The sequence below is a fragment of the Musa acuminata genome, chromosome BXJ1-8, assembly GCF_036884655.1.
Source record: "Musa acuminata AAA Group cultivar baxijiao chromosome BXJ1-8, Cavendish_Baxijiao_AAA, whole genome shotgun sequence".
Classification (NCBI taxonomy): domain Eukaryota; kingdom Viridiplantae; phylum Streptophyta; class Magnoliopsida; order Zingiberales; family Musaceae; genus Musa; species Musa acuminata.
Window position 1 is genome coordinate 49,542,486 of NC_088334.1, and position 16,855 is coordinate 49,559,340.

General features: G+C 39.7%; 2 protein-coding genes across 4 annotated transcripts; both read left to right on the forward strand.

The window, feature by feature from the left end:
* Positions 1–2,698: 2,698 nt before the first annotated feature.
* On the forward strand, positions 2,699–8,198 carry LOC135588538 (uncharacterized). The gene is made up of 11 exons (XM_065080707.1): positions 2,699–3,114; positions 3,195–3,275; positions 3,359–3,454; positions 3,621–3,704; positions 3,786–3,855; positions 3,953–4,035; positions 5,397–5,476; positions 5,629–5,727; positions 7,052–7,148; positions 7,500–7,589; positions 7,679–8,198. The coding sequence occupies exons 1-11, from the start codon at positions 2,881–2,883 to the stop codon at positions 7,715–7,717; spliced, it is 1,053 nt and encodes a 350-aa protein (XP_064936779.1). The 5' UTR covers positions 2,699–2,880; the 3' UTR covers positions 7,718–8,198.
* Positions 8,199–10,536: 2,338 nt separating this feature from the next.
* Positions 10,537–15,837, forward strand: LOC135586979 (proline-rich receptor-like protein kinase PERK9). 3 transcript variants are annotated; one of them, XM_065080710.1, is made up of 8 exons: positions 10,540–12,076; positions 12,425–12,664; positions 12,769–12,855; positions 12,956–13,026; positions 13,122–13,198; positions 13,321–13,468; positions 15,047–15,208; positions 15,422–15,837. In XM_065080710.1, the coding sequence occupies exons 1-8, from the start codon at positions 11,116–11,118 to the stop codon at positions 15,587–15,589; spliced, it is 1,914 nt and encodes a 637-aa protein (XP_064936782.1). In that variant the 5' UTR covers positions 10,540–11,115; the 3' UTR covers positions 15,590–15,837. The 3 variants fall into 3 exon arrangements, with proteins under 3 accessions (XP_064936781.1, XP_064936782.1, XP_064936780.1); XM_065080708.1 differs by having other exon boundaries at positions 10,546–12,076; positions 12,254–12,664; XM_065080709.1 differs by lacking the exon at positions 15,047–15,208 and having other exon boundaries at positions 10,537–12,076; positions 12,254–12,664.
* Positions 15,838–16,855: the final 1,018 nt, after the last annotated feature.

Below are 16,855 nucleotides of genomic sequence, written 5' to 3' on the forward strand. Positions count from 1 at the left end.
TCCTTTTTGCTACAACACATGGTGATCCTCTCACATTATCATGATGTGTTACAATAAGCCACGACTAGGAAACACCATCACCTATCTTTTAATAGTGCTGCTACCCATGGTAGCGCTTGCTACCAAGCAAAATCATCACCCAATCACAATGCTATCATTGCCCTTAACTACTCATAACAATATAACTCCTCGTGGAAATCTAGAGGTAACATCACATGCCTAGTGGACGAATAGAAAATAAAATTTTTAAATTTCCCAAAAAATTGTTTATCGTCGAATAGAAAACATAACACTTCCATCAAAGTCACTGACGCCCTTGATAGGATTGTCACACTTCCATCACTACCCATAATAATACAACTCCTCATCGCAGTATAAGGAAATCTAAATGCAACATCACATGCGTAGTGGAAGAATAGAAAATAAAAACCTCAAATTTTCTAAAAACGTGTTGATAGTCGTGTGAAGATTGGTATGCAAAAGCCCACAAAATTGAAAATTACATATATGAAATATAGTGTTACCTAGAGAGATCGTATATCCCTAAAATCTGCTAGGACCGTGATGATACTAAGAGAGGGGGTGAATTAATACTTACGTAAAAATTTGTCAGTTTGAAAATTCTTATTCGATGAAAATGTTGGGAATTCTTGAGGGCGACATCACATGCGCAGCGGAAAAACAGAAAACAAAATCCCTAATTCCCAAATATATATTCGTTATCATGCGAAGATCGATGCACAAAATCCGCGAAACATAAAATCACGTATGAGATAGATTGTATTACCTAGGGAGATCATATATCCATACAGATTTCTATGAGAGGGTAAAGGAAGTCAAGCGTACTCCAATAAGACGTAATCCACATAGTAGAGCTGTGACGACGCTCCTCAAAACTCCAGTGCTATGATGTGGACAGGGGGAGAAGAATATAAGAGGCAACCAAAAGGCTTTAGCCTATGAACTACTAATTCTCTCCTATTTATAGAGGTCCTATATCAACTTAACCCTAATAGATCCTCTCCTATTGGGTATTGGATCTTCATCTAACTACCAAAGCCTCTTAGACTAGTGGATCTCTGTCCAATAATCTCTCATGGACTCTTATTGGATCTTATCTATATGATCCAATAATTCAGGAGCTTATTAGATATCCAATAAGATAGGGGCTCCGACGGATATATCATATCCGAACCTCTACTAATCGCGATGCCTACCATATGTGTATGACCCTCTAGGCCTAATATTGAGTTGGCCATGAGTCATACATGTTAGAACTCCTTTTGGCTCAATTAATTATTATCTCCATAATAATTCACTCGACTCATCGACTGCGGACGTTCTAGGCCACTATGTCGTAGTCCCAAGACGATACAGGGGAATCCAATCCATCGGACATGTTTGTCCTCAGTTACTATGTACCTATAGTCCATCATCCATCTAATATCCCAAAGACTCATACAATTTCTACTCGAGTCTCGCTTTAATCGGATTCTCCCGGAGAACTCTTTCTTTCTTAATCCGAATGACCTTAGTCAGGGATTTGTTTGAGTAAGAACATATGAGATATTTCTCTCATGACACCGAGAGTGGATGATCCTCTATCGACACTCAAGAGCCCTCGTAAGGTCGACTACCACTCTCGATGATCGACTGTGCAAGATTTGGGACATCCAAACCTATAAATCTAATATCAAAGAGTGGAGCACTCATATAGGACATCCTTGGTATCTTAAGTATAAGTACCAGATACACCACTGGGACTACGGAATCACTACCTAGCAATAAGGCATTATCAACCATTCAACATTTTGTAAGCGGATCAATCAATGAACTCATTCCCTAATGAGCACCTGTATTGTATCTTAGTGTCCCCACACGAGTAGCTATGAGACCAGCCGCTTATATCATATGGACAAAAATATGACACACAAGTATGTCTGATTATCTCGATGTGTCTCTCGAGTAACATATGACTAAGATTATCTATGTTCTATATTTAAATGTGAATCAATCTCATTATCGTGATCTCATCACGATCCGATTCTCATTATACAGATCCATGGACATCATAATATACTTATGCATCAAGCAATGTAAAGTGAGAAAATATCATAATAATAATAAGCAAAAAAATTACGTGTTGTGTTATACGTGACATTACTCACATGATTGGCTTGTATGATACTTATGATTAGCACCCAACACACATCGCCGTGACTTTACCATCATTCTTAACCATTGCAAAAACCATCATGCTAGCAATTGAGGTTCTACGATTGTGACTCCTTGTGATATTGTCAACAACGATCCACGGTACCATCTACATCTCTCTATAATGTCCTGTCCTATGATATCAATGATAGAACAAACGAGATAGAAAAATATATCGATAGCACAAAACAAAGGATGCTGATACTAATTATAATCATAGAATTATAATTATACTATTATACTATATAAATTTAATATGAAATCAAATATGTAGAGATCAAAAAATAAAGGTGCAAATATTTCGTTGCTATTCAAAATATATTTATTTGTTTGATTCATAAAATATACTTTATAATTTGATTCATAGAACATAATGGGCAATTTAATGGGCTTCGGGCCGAACGGACCGTTATTATAAATTTGATTCGATCGAACCGTGATCCGGATCCTGGATCTGGTCCTTGTTTAAGGAAACCCTTGCCGCTATCATCAAAACCCTATACCCCTTCTCTTCCGGTCCTCTTCCCCGCCGCGCGTGTGCACCCCCTCTTCCTCTTTCGGTTCTCTTCCCTGCTGCCGCGCGTGTGCGCCCCCGCCTCCTCCTCTTCGCTGCCGCCGCGCGTGTTCGTCTCCTTCGATTCTTCTCCCTGTATTTGAAGTACTAGGATGGGCGGCGGCGGGGGGAAGAGGGAGAAGGAGGAAGGGAGTGATGTAGACGAGCAGGAAACACGGGATAAGAAGAAGACGAAGAAGGGGATGACGCTTCCCTCGATGATCAAGAACAAGGAGAAGAGGAGTGCCGTCCATGCCAAGCTCAAGCGTGAGAAGAAGATCGAGAAACGGAAGCAGGCCAAGGCACGAGAGGCTGCCATCAAGCGAGCCCTCGACCTCGGCGAGGAGGCAAGTTCTTTCCCCCTTGATCTCCACCTTTTGCTTGGCTTTTGCTTTTCGGGTTATGAATCTTGTTTCTTGATCAATAGCCTCCGGAGAAGAAGGTGCCGCGGACGATCGAGAACACCAGGGAGGTCGATGAGACGGTCTGTCGACCTGATGATGAAGAGGTGAGCGTGCTGTTCAGTTTCTGTTTTCTTCTCTTGCTTTCTACTTGATGTTGATCCATTATTCCTGATAATGGCTAGTCCAGTTATTTGCAGGGAATGATGCCGATGAATTTAGCCAAGTCCTGAAACAAGAAGTGACGCCAAAGATATTAATCACCACAAATCGTTTCAATTCCACAGTACGTTTTTAGTGTTCGTCTTTCCATCACTTTTACCTTTTCTTTCGTTGTTTATTTGTGTGTCTTTCTTGCCCTATCTTTAAATATTTTTTAGGATTCGTGGAATCCATATTTACTAGGAACTAAGGCCACCACTGAATTCTTACCTTTTTGAAAATGCATGCAGAGAGGTCCTGCCTTCATTCAAGAGTTATTGTCTGTGATTCCAAATGCTCATTACCATAAGAGAGGAACCTATGAACTGAAGAAGGTGAAGCATTTGTGATGAACCAAAATTATGGTTTCTCATTTTGCTGAGCCTTTATTATGATGATTGTTTCCCTTATTGCAGATTGTTGAATATGCAAAGAACAAAGACTTCACTTCAGTTATGGTGGTCCATTCAAATCGAAGGGAACCAGGTTAGAAGCAACAGGGGAGATAGTGACTCTTGTTTTGTCATTGATTGTTGTTTGTTTTTACATCTGTAATTCTGTCTTTAAATACCTGTTTTTTTAGATGCTCTGTTGATCATAAACTTGCCTGATGGACCTACGGCACATTTCAAACTATCTAAATTAGTCTTGCGGAAGGATATTAAGGTACATTCACTTGCACTTGAAATATGCATGAAAAATAGCTGAGTTCCATCATACTTTGGAGTTTCTCTTCTTGCTTCCATACATTCATTTAGTAACTATAGTATGTACGAGTTGGCATGGTTTATTTCACTGGCAATATGAACTCAAATTTTTACTTGCGCTTTTGAAACATGTGGACATCTTAGATATGCATCCTGGATTATTATACTTATAAAGTACAATGTTGTCAAGTATTCACGGATCATTTAAGTTTTATATTTCTTAAATAATTACTGAAGTTTATGATATTGTATGATTACCTGTCTTGGAGAGGATAAATAAACCACAATGTCATCCTTATATCTTCACACAAAATCTTAGCTTCTGAACCTGATGAGCACTGCTTGTATCATAATATCCCAGCTGCATAGTAGTTCAAAAAATTGGAAAATGCATTAAAAAAAGTTTAAGATCCTTTGGAATAAAGCAATAATAAAAAATTCATTAATAAACTTAATAAATAGTAATCCAAACTAGATCTAGTATGGTGCCTTTGATCTCCTTGGAGATCCTTAAATTGTCTCAAAAATCTCCTGAATATTGATTTGAGTTTCCAGTCAAGCTGTTCCTAAAATGGGGTTCATGCCATGCCGATGGCGTACCTGCATTGTTTTGGCTTGGCATGGATCCCTTGTTGATATATGCTGCTTAGCAGTATCATTCGAGGACATTACTAGAATGCCTTCTCAAGTAAGGCAAATCAGTAGTATAACAGTAAATTTTGCTTGATCTTGTTCCTCATTGTCATTGTTCATGTATGTCAATTTGGAAATATAGCTCTTGTTCTGCATTTTACTGCAAATCAGTTACAATATATGACTATTGCCACATCTCTAAGTTGTACTTTTGATATAGTTGTTATAGTACTACGGTCGGAGGAATGAATTTTTGTCGATTTGAATTGTGGCAATTTTATATTATGTATGGACCAATAATATGAAAGTTGCATCTGTGATTTTTTTGTTCTTATGATACTTATAAAATGTCTTGATGATTGCCGCATCTGTGACATGCTGATGCTCTAGCTTGTTCATTGTCTCGATCACCTACCAACCCTAAGCATCCACAGAAGGCTCTAACAAATATTCTCAATCGAATGACTTTTAGTGCAGAGTAGCCCATACCATAAATTGATTTCTTATTAATTTATCAGTATATGTGCAAGCATTACATAATAGATGTATAATTTATATATATCTGGAAGTTTAATGCTTTATAAACTTTCATTTTCAACTGTTTTGCTACATCATTTAAAATATTGGTTTTTAGTTTCATATACATCATACACATCCCTTTAACTCTGGGTTTATTTTGGCTACCAGAATCATGGAAATCCTACAGACCATAAGCCGGAGTTAGTACTGAACAACTTCACCACACGTCTTGGTCATCGTGTTGGAAGGTTAAAGTTTTACTTAATTCAAGATGTCAAATGATACTCTCATTTCTCCTTTTATAGTATAAGGATTTGTTTTCCTCTTCTTGTTTTTTCCTTCTTTATCAAACTTATATTTCTGCTACCTCTATTGATTATTTGAATTTGACTCTTTTTAGGATGATACAATCACTATTCCCTCAAGACCCCAACTTTCGTGGTCGTCGAGTTGTAACATTCCATAACCAGCGAGACTTCATTTTTTTTAGACATCACAGGTATATCTATTTTGTTGACTACTTATATTTGTTATTACAAAATATGTTGAGGATCTTATGCAGAACCTGGAAGTTTTCTCAAGCCATACCAATAGTAGCTCTTCTATGTCTCATCATTGAACCTTTTTTTTGCTTTCAAGGACTTGCTTTGAACACTGGCAGTATATTCTTAGTAACTGTTTGAATTTCTTCAAGTGCCTCTAGACATACTTTGTTTAAACGTCCTTTGCAATTTTTGCTCAGGTTCTTATTGTCTAGTGTATTCTTTGTGCTGGTAGAGTGAAATAATGGGCCTATTTAGAGGTCTTGGACTGTTAAAGGTCATTTGGTGCTAGCTTAAGAATTAATTTGAGCTACTATTGGTCAAGGTGTTGGTCGAGGAAAACATGGACATGTTTAGGAAACCAGAGATGGTCACCTAGATTGAGTTGGGAACAGTGGAGAATATTGGTCCAGATGTCTGTGGCTGGTCTCTTAGATGGGTGGCAAATATCAGTATGTCTTTGAAATATCCGAGCTATTTGAGTAAAGCTGTTTGTCATCTTTAAAATTAAGAGCTATTAGATCTCGAGTCTGATTCCAATGTGGCTCCAACAACTGTTAGATCTATTGCCGGAACACCTGTGGTGATGTATATCGCCGACTAATTATTTATCGTAATTAAAACTACTTTTTCCGAACAATATGAAAACTGAGATTTCTGTAAAGCTTCCTGTGGGAAGCTAAACAGAGTTCTTGTGGTCAGAAGTATCACTGAATTATGATGTATATGCTCTAATCAGTAATATCTAGAAACTGACTATAAAAATGATCCTGAAACAAAGAAAAAAGTAGTAACCATTGTGGTTTTCCCAAGTTTCATAGAAACTGAAATAAATAATGTAGATGTTGAAATTGCTGATGGAATTATGGATGTAACAAATTGTATAACATTGTGTAAAGATGGCTCCGAAATTGGATGAAACACTTCTAATATTGGAGAAGATAAGGGCTTCATCTTATCATGAATGTTCTTCTTGGATGGGAGATCCTCCCTCCTGTAGAATTTTGTCTCTAGTTTGTTCAGCTGTGCAATGTGAATTCTACTAGTCAAATGAACATCAAGGAGGAATGCTAAATAGTCTTTTAAAAGTTGAGATTCTCTTCTTTTTTTTCCATTATGTTTTTTAAGGTTCTTTACACAGGCACATACTTAATGTTGGTACCATGAACCGATCTCAACCTATACTTAGTGTTTCTTCTTTTGTTTGGGTAGACATGTACGAAAACTCTTTAATTATTTATGCCATCTGGAATTATGTCTCATTTTCTCTGCAATTATTAGGTATATATTTGAATCCAAAGAGAAAAAAGATGACTCCAAGGATAAGGTTGCCAAGAGCAAGAATATAACTCAAGAGAAAGTGATTGTACGGCTTCAGGTACTGTTTAACATGAGTGTCGCACTTTGTCATTTGATGATATGCTATACAATATTTATTACTTGGACCAGACACACACACCATGATGCTTTCATACCTAATTTTTAAATGTTTGAAGACTGTTTTATGTTATGGTCTGATCTTTATTCCCCTTTTTGTTACACTAGCAACACAATTTCTCTGTACCTGGAGTATTCCTGTAAACTTTACTGCTTATTTATCTGACCACACTCAACAGCTGTTGAATTGTGACCTGGGAGATGGATTGTTTGATGTGACAATCTGGCATGGTATTTTGTCATGTATTGGCCATGACATTTTATTCACATCTTATTCTTTTTGAAAATGCAGGAGTGTGGCCCTCGCTTTACACTTAAATTGAGGAACCTGCAACATGGAACATTTGATTCAAAGGGTGGAGAGTATGAGTGGGTTCACAAGGTACACTTTTGTGATCTTGGTATAGAATTTACCATGTTCTCGGATTTGCTTTTTCCATCAAATTTACCATGCGTTGCATTTGATTCTAGCCGGAGATGGACACGAGCCGCAGGAGGTTTTTCTTGTAAGCCAGAGATTTTGCTTCAGAAGAAGACCTCCCATTTTATTATGGGAACTCTTCTACAAACATGCCAAACCACATTTGTTATTGATTTTAATGGTAGTCGTTTCTTTCCCCACTGTATGTGGAGGGTTCGATCAAGTGTGGGCAGGATTTCTCTGCATCAAGAAATAAGTTAATTAGCTTGCAGTCCAATTACAATGGTTTCTGGGCCTTTTGTTTCGCAGAGTATTTGGCTAAGATTGGTCGAAAGCCTCTCTGATAAAGAGTGGCTGTCCCTTTGCTGGAAGGGATGGACATGACCTCTCTCTTAATCGGCTGTAGAGCAAAGACCTGCTTGGGAGTCGTAGGAGAATGTCAAACTGAGCTAAATGGATATATGCATACTGCAATCAGATATGAACGAAACTGTTGATGTTATATGTATGTTTTAATACCATTGTTAAATGCTTTAATGATATGCTTTTCCATGGGACATGTTATTACAAGCAAGAGGGCAGTGTGTCATCATCACGCATGGCCACTTTCTGCAGTTTAATGCGTAAATGGCAGGCATATACAGGTTGCATTTATTTTTATTAAACAAATTAAAACAATTTTTTTCCTACAAAGATTGCTGTTTTTCAATTAAGATGAGTTGATGATCCCCTTGGATCAAAGAATAACGGTGCCTATGTGTATTACACTTCTGACCAAAAATGCTCGATGGTTTTGCAACTTAATTTCTGTATTCATACTCTATGATCTAATCCATGGATGCACTTAATTTCTGTATGTCAATGATTGAATAGATTCACGTAGACGATAAAAGACGAAGATAATATTTTATAACCGTCAGTCTTAGATAGATGTTCATACAGATAGACTTTTATCTCTTTCTTCTAATCCGAACATTTTATCTCTTTCTTCTAATCTGAACATCATGTGAAATACATTGATAATATTTTTTCTAATATTTTTCTTATCACTTTGTCAATCCGACAATCAAAAGCACATCATCAACATCAAACACTAAAAAAAAAAAAAAAGGAGAATGGTTAAATAAATGATCTGACTCTGTTCTTCACAAGCGGAAGAAGACAGATTCCTAACAAGAACATATACCAAACATTCCAAAGTTGGAGGTTTTTCCTCTTTTTTTTTGGCTTGCGAGAACAAAATTGGGAGAACCTTCTTGGAAAACAGCTTGAGAATTGAATCTGCTTATCATTCAATCTAAGTTTTGGTGTGACATAGAGCATTGTGTTGGACTGAGAAGTTAGGAAAACATCAATGTATACAATCTTATCCATACAAGTAAAGAGACTGCATCTGGTTGTTTGTGAGCTCATCACCATGTCACCTCTCTCGATCACTTGTACATCCACATATTGTTGATGATCTGAGGGAGTAGACTATTGTCTTGGCTGGTGCAATGTTACTTATTTCTCTATCTAATCTTGTGCACAAAGCCCTCATATCATGCAGAGGCTAAATCACATTGCTGAGAGAGTGACTAAAGCTTCACTGGTACCTAAGTGTATATACTACAGTAAAATCCTAACTCTGTAGAAGAATCAATTTAGATGGTTTCCTTTAGCATCATCATGAGAATCATTTCCTTTGTCATGGAACCTCAGAACGAAGCTTGCGGTGGGATTCTGGCCTTCACCAACCTCAATAATTAAGCAAGCGATGGAAAGTCTCGGAAGACTTCAAGGGGGGGGGGGGGTGGGGGGGAGGGGGGACAAGACATGGCTGTTCCATGTGCAGAAAGAACAAGGAAGAATCCATGTTCAGAAGTGCGTACTCTTCCTATTAATCTAATCACCTTTAGATAATGAGCTCAAGCTCTGGTTGTCTGCCACCATGTCCGCAAACTCCCACCACCCCAAGACAGCTACAAACAATCAGAATCATGTTTACAGCAAGCAGAGCACGGTTCATGCTTTCAGGTTTCTTTCTTCAATCTTAGAGTGAAATGAAGGAGAAGGAAAAGTATCACTAGGTTTTCAGACTCCTTCTTGCAGTCCTGGGGACACGACAAAGGAAAGAATGGACTTTGTCCAAGCCACAAAACGTGAGTGAGATGTATCATTAATCTAACTGCACCTGCAAGTCCACAAGCTTGTTTTTGTTTTGATGTAATCCATGTTTCTGCAACTAATTTGTGCCACGGTTTGTCCTAATAATCTTCCCTGATATATAATTAGCCTCCTCTCATACAAACCCAAATGAATGGGGAATGTTGTTGGGACACATTCATCAGACAGAGAATTCTGATTGGCAATACAGAGATTTAATTGGGTTGGAGAAGAAAGTGTCGAGGAACAATGTGTTGGGAATGCCATTCTCCTTTCTCTTGGTAGGCCTACTCTTCAGAATAAAAAAAATTGCGTGTGATTCACATTTGGTTGTGAAAAGTTAGACTCAATCATTCGAATATGTAGTAAGATCAATTGATTCATTGTTGATGCCTGGAACTATATGTGAGATGCAAACTAGCTAAGCAATGGTTGCAAAATGGAATTTTTGTTGTTCCAGTCATTCACTGGTTGCAGACAGTTTGCACAGCGAAGTGCTGAAAAGTGGTGCCTCTCCATCCATCTCGGTCTAAAGAGATCTGAAGAAGACACTACTTTGGATCACAAAATTCTTCTTGCCGTGGGTGGCATCTTGTGCGGTGAAATCCAAATCTTGTCACCTCTTCTTTTTTTTTGTTTTGTATCCAAGAAAGATTCTTGTGGACTTTGTTTGCCACGGACAGGCTGGGCTGCGTTGACCCAGGAGCTCGAACTGTCGAACCCGAGCAAGTGCGCGGGCTTTTACCAAGCCGGTTGGTGAAGTTTTCCCCTGGATGGAATAAGATATCTCTATTTGCTCATCTCACTGGGAATGACAGTGCCCCGAGAGCTGGCAGTCGCCATGACTTGAAAGCTTGGTCTTGGTTTCCAGCTAGCTCATGATGCCGAGCCTTCCCAAACTAGGATATTGGAATTCCCCCAAGTCGCGTCACGTTTGTCTCCCGTTTACGGTTGAGGAAGGACGGTGGCTTCTTGGTTTAGTTCTTTGTTCTCGAATGTCCTGTTCTGACTTCTTCGGGTTGCCTTGTTTCACGGAGTTCGTACGCGCTTGGATTGGATTCTGTGATCGTAAGGCGACTTGTCTTTGTAGGTAAAAGTTTCCAAAAGGTAGGATCTTGATGAGTTTTAGGGAGGAGAAACCTATCCATTGTCTTATTGAGTTCGACGAAGATTATGATGAGATTTTGGTCTTTCCTTGAAGAAGATCCGTAAAAGTGGGATTAATCTTGAGTGCTCAACTCTGGTCTTGTCATCTGGACTGGCGTTGGAGTGGATCAAGGGTTTAAGTTCTTGAGAAGTTCGCTGATTCTGGTTCTGGATATGCAATGAGAGAGAGATTTTGATGCCGTGGAAGTCGACAGCAAGCGTTGCTGATGCTCCTCGTGAACTTTTCTGGACGAGATTAGAGGATGTCTTGTTGAAGATGGGGAAGATAAAGACGGCAGCTTTTTATTACTCATCGCCGCCGCCACCACCGCCAGTTGACGTATCACCGCCGGAGTCTCAGCCTAGTGACTATTACAATCCATCACAACCTTCGATCCCACCTCCTACTTCCAATGCCGATCCCCCTTCGCTGCCTCCACCGCCGCCACCTGCTTCTCAACCACCGAGTGCCCCAGTTGATGCCTATACTCCACCACCTGAACCATTGTCACCTCCGCCACCGCCGGCCTCCTCTCCTCCGCCTCCGCCACAAACTCCGGAGTTGTATCCGCCTCCCCCTTCTGCTGCCCCTCCTGCAGTTACGCCTCCGCCGCCATTGTCACCTCCACCAGCCGCTATCCCTCCTATGTCACCGATCTATTACCAATCACCGCCACCACCACCGCCATCATATGTCCCGCCTTCTAGTCCGCCATTGCCACCACCACCGCCAGCCTTACCATCTCCTCCCCCTAATTCTGCACCTGCAAGCCCATTGGCACCACCACCTAAAGCTCCCTCCCCGCCTCCTCCTCCTCCTCCTCCATATATCAGCAATTCGACCCCTCCTGTGCCTTCTTCAATGCCCCCTAGAAGCCCACCGTCACTACCTTTACCTGCTCCAATTAAGCCCAATGTCCCGAGCTCATCCAATTCTTCAAAGCATACAAGTTCTTCTCATGGAAGCAGCAATGCCCTGAAGAGTGCCGCGAACACTTCTGAAACTGTTGTAACAGTTGCAGTGGTAGCAGGTCTTGTGATGCTTACTTTTGTTGGAGCAGCTGTGTGGCTTGTGAAGAAGCATAAGAAGCCATTTGCACCTACTGCATATCGTGGAAATCTTGTTTTGGCTTCACCGGCATCTTCACATGCATCAGGTAAGGCCTGGAGTTCCTTTTTACCTACAATCAGCAAGATTAATGCAAACATGTTATTTGAAACTCTAGCATTAGATGATTGCTGGCTACAATCTATTTCTAGTGTCTAGCAGAAAGCATTCAATTACGTGCCATGACAAGTTGTTGAACTAATTAGTTTTCTTTTTCCTCTCATAGAATCATCCCGTGCAAGATCTCCATCATATCCTCTCATAAGACATGGTTCCGAAGGAAGCTATGGTTTCCCTTACTCACCATCAGACCTAGGGTTAGGACACATAAAATTGTGGTTTACATTGGAAGAGCTATCAATCATAACAAACGACTTCTCAACTCAGAATCTTTTAGGTGAAGGTGGATGTGGTTGTGTATACAAAGGACGGTTACGGGATGGAAGAGAAGTGGCTGTGAAGCAGATCAAAGTTGGTGGTGCACAGGGGGAGCGTGAATTCAAATCAGAAGTCGAAACTATCAGTCGTGTACACCATCGCCACCTGGTTTCACTTGTCGGGTACTGCGTTTCGGAGAATCAGAGATTGCTCGTCTATGATTATGTGCCCAATAGAACTCTTTATTATCATCTTCATGGTGAGAAAAATATTTTACAACATTGGATTTGGCAATTACACAAAGCATCTATAACTATCTCCATCAAAAACAATGTGCATTCTTAGTTGGAATTGCATTTGCAGGGAAGGGAATGCCGATAATGGAATGGACTGTAAGGGTTAAGGTTGCTGTTGGGGCAGCTCGGGGAATAGCATATCTTCATGAAGATTGTAATTTCTTATTTCCTTTCTTCTTGCTCTGTACATAATATTGCATTGAAATAATTAGACACTAACTAAGGAATCTGCATCAACTTAAATCTTGTGTCAGGCCATCCACGGATAATCCACAGAGATATAAAGTCCTCTAATATTCTATTAGATTACAGTTTTGAAGCTCAGGTAATCCATATTCCATAACATGCTTACTCTGAACATGTGATGCTGTTGTTTTCTAAAATTTTGTCAAGCTTGTCATTGATTTATCAATATATTAGGTTTCTGATTTTGGGCTTGCAAGGATGGCTGTGGATGCTAACGCACACGTGACCACATGTGTAATGGGCACATTCGGGTAGGTAAACCTTGCCAAATCGGGATATCTTACTACCTATTGGCTAGAAATTCCAGGAACAATTCCTTCAATGATCGCAACACTTTTGATTTTTGACCAAAAAAAATGCATTGTTCTTGCAGATATCTGGCTCCAGAGTATGCAACTAGTGGAAAGTTGACGTCTAATTCAGATGTGTATTCTTTTGGTGTGGTTCTTTTAGAACTTATTACAGGGCGGAAGCCTGTTGATACATCACAACCTGTGGGTGATGAGAGTCTTGTTGAGTGGGTAAGTTCCATACCTATAACCTTTCATTATTTTCTTTTATGTCAAAAGCTTATTAGTTAAAATTACTAGTGGGAAGCATTGAGCTTTTGTTTGATTGGAGCTACAAAGCAAGCAACTGTAATTATTTATATGCGATCCCAACTTGGTCTGTTATTCGTGAAGAAATGGCTAATAGTCCAATGAGAAAAGGAATTTAAGAATTGGTTTGAATTGTTAGCTTATATAAAAACCCTGAGAAAATAAGAGTTAGTAAAACTTGTTATGCATATTGTGTAAAGTAGGTTATGCCATTTGACAATGCAGTACATACTGCTTCGAAGATATCAATGGGCCTCAAGGTTGATGGTGAATATTATAGTGGTGGTGATAGGCAACTGATGCAATAGTTTTGGGGAATAACAAGCAATGTAGTGACATCATGTTCTCTTTCACTTCATAGTCACAGAAATAGGTTTCCTTCTTGTTGTTTCTTCATCTCGACTTCCATCTTATTATCCTTCTCCTCTTTTTCTTTCCCTCTGTTTTATTTTTTCAGGGTTTCATATTGGTTAGAATTGTGGTCATCTCCATTTGTGCTCAATTGATTCTGGTCAATTCGACTGATTCTTGAGTATAAGATAATGAAATTGACCAAAATCAGGTCGAACTTGGCTGTATCATGCCGGAATTTGTTGATTCCATGAACTATGTTGGGGATACAATAAGGTACCCGACATCTGACCATGGAAAAGTAGGACCTAGTTTTATATTGTCATGACAAAAGCTGAGTTTCTTACACACATTTCACATGAATAAGGCACAAACCATACATTAGATATTGAGCGAGCAATTCTGTTATCATATGAGCTCTTGGGCCCAATCCATAATGAAAAAGGAACTTTATTGTCCATTTCTGTGAAAAATAATTGAATAGGTTAGACAGAAGATAGAAGTTTGTGTCTGGCATGGTTTCATTTCAACAGAGAGTTACAGAAAGTAATTTTATAGTTGGCTGTCACTGGTTATAGATGGACTGAGCTTCTTCTATGCAGTTTCATTTCCTAGTCATCAGATCGAACACATTCTAACAGATCGTCTTTTAGATTAGTGGAATTATACGTAATGTTAGTTACATGTTTCACTACCAAGAATCAACTCAAGTTACGAATTTGTGTGTTCATTCTGAGAGGGTCACCATCTGCACGGTTTCTTTTTCTAATGAGCATTGTGTTAGCATAAATTTCTTTTCTTGTTAATTGGGAAAACTTAAGGTGAAGACTTGTGATATATTTAACTCATACAATGGAAATTCTCTTACTCGAGGATTTTGCCATCATGTGACATAACTCTCTATAGTTAGAATAATCCTGTGAACTCTAAATTCTATTTGAACCTCAAAGGTTTCCTGGCTACAACTTAATGCTAATCTGCAATATATCTTAGAAAAAAAAAGTTTTACTGTGTTAATAGTATCTTTTCCCTTTTTTTTTTTTTTTTTTGCGTTGTGTGTGTTTGCTGCTGTGCAACCAAAAGTAATCTCTTATCATTGCAAGGAAATCAGTGTTAACCAAAAGTTTTGAATTCAATACCCGATCTCAGGCTCGACCATTGCTAATTCAAGCACTTGAAAATAGAGATTTTGGAGATCTGCCAGATCCTAGGCTCGATGGTAACTATAACAAAGATGAGATGTTTTGTATGATTGAAATAGCAGCTGCTTGCACTCGGCATTCATCAACCATGAGGCCTCGAATGGGACAGGTAAAGCCTGAACCATACAACCAAATAATCTAAATTGGCAGGGAAATCCCGGAAAGAAAAAAAAAATTGAAACAACTATTTTCCAGAAAACCAAATCCTGCCACTGACTTGTTTCACACTGTGGATGCTTAGTTGCGCCACTGCATTGACTTGAACCCGAAGGAGATCTTCTTACTGATTTGTTCTTTACTATGTTATTTCCTCTTGTACTAGGTGGTGAGAGCTCTCGAAAGCTTAGCCGATTTAGACATAAACAATGGTGTCCGACCAGGCCAGAGTGAAGTCTTTGATTCGTCGCAGCAGTCTGAAGAAATCCGAATGTTTCAGAAGATGGGATTTGCCAGCCAAGAACATGACAGTGATTACAGTCGAACTAACTGAGCCGACCATGAGAATTGTATTCATTTTTTTGCCCTTCAGTCATGATCTATATCAATTTTTGATGTAATTAATTTCACTTCATAATTGGAATCATACAATTGGTTTCGCCAATTCTTTGTTTATTTCAAAACAATCTTACACCTTTCCTGAACTGTTGAGGTTGTCTTTGTAAGATCTTTTTGGCAGAACACATTCAGTAAACTGGCAATTTGCCAGCGGTGAATCACTTAGAACTATTGCTTGATTGAGCTGTTCATGTTCTTTCTGTTCTTCCAAATTCTCTATTGTTGAAGCATTAAAACCTCATAAAGGCTGTGTGACATCTTTTGGGATCAAACTCTGATTGACTGACTTGGTGCCCCTCATGGTAGATACAAGATTGACAGATTCAGGATTAAAATCTCCCGGTCTATCCTAGCAATTCTTTAGTTGAATGTCTCAATAATTTGCTAATTATCGATATAAAAATGTCAAATTTGACCATTAGATAAGATCTTGATATAATTTTATGTCGGTTATTAATTCAGACATGATCTATTAATCTATATATTCTTAATAAAAATCACCATTAATGACATTAAAATATTAGAAAATGTTTTCGAATTAGATTATTGTTGCAATATGCGGACGTGATCGATGCTTGCGAAACCGATGGATCGGATCGACGTGGCGCTCGGTGTTCTCCGCTCTCTCCGAGTACCTCCTGATGACTTGAAACCCATTGTCGACGGCGATCGCCGCATCATCCACTCGATGACATGGATCTTGCTGCATGGTGCGGGGGACAACCGCGACATGAGATCGACGGCAACTCTGGTCTAGAAGTCCGTGATCGAGGCAGCAGATTCGAGAGTGTTAGAGCAACCGAAGCCCGATTTCTTCCAAGCTGTGTTATCCCTCGTCCGCGATCGGATCCCTCAACAAGCAACCAAAGCCGCGCTGCAGGTCCTGCTACATGCACGCGGATGGGGAAGGAATCGAATCAAGATAGTAGAGGCCGGTGGAGTGAAGGAGATTGTGGAGCTTGAGCTGACGACGCCGGAGAAAGACGACGACGGAGCTCAACCTGGGGGTGCTGAGCCGACTGTGCGCGAGCGCAGACGGAAGGGCTGAGCTCGTGGGCCGTGCCGCCGGCATCACGACCGCTTCGAAGTGGTCCCTCCGGGTCTCGTCGCTGGCGGACGATAAAGGGGTCAGGATTCTGTCGTCGCCGTGCAGCTACTCCGCCACCACCGAGGTCCTGCAGGAGATGATGAGTGTGAGGTT

Coding starts and splice junctions, on each gene's coding strand:
- LOC135588538 (XM_065080707.1), top strand. CDS start 2,881: ATGGGCGGCGGCGGGGGGAAGAGGGAGAAGGAGGAAGGGAGTGATGTA. Junction 5,477..5,628: donor CTTGGTCATCGTGTTGGAAG/GTTAAAGTTTTA, acceptor GACTCTTTTTAG/GATGATACAATCACTATTCC. Junction 7,590..7,678: donor AGTATGAGTGGGTTCACAAG/GTACACTTTTGT, acceptor ATTTGATTCTAG/CCGGAGATGGACACGAGCCG.
- LOC135586979 (XM_065080708.1), top strand. CDS start 11,116: ATGCCGTGGAAGTCGACAGCAAGCGTTGCTGATGCTCCTCGTGAACTT. Junction 12,665..12,768: donor TCTTTATTATCATCTTCATG/GTGAGAAAAATA, acceptor TTGCATTTGCAG/GGAAGGGAATGCCGATAATG. Junction 15,209..15,421: donor TGAGGCCTCGAATGGGACAG/GTAAAGCCTGAA, acceptor CTCTTGTACTAG/GTGGTGAGAGCTCTCGAAAG.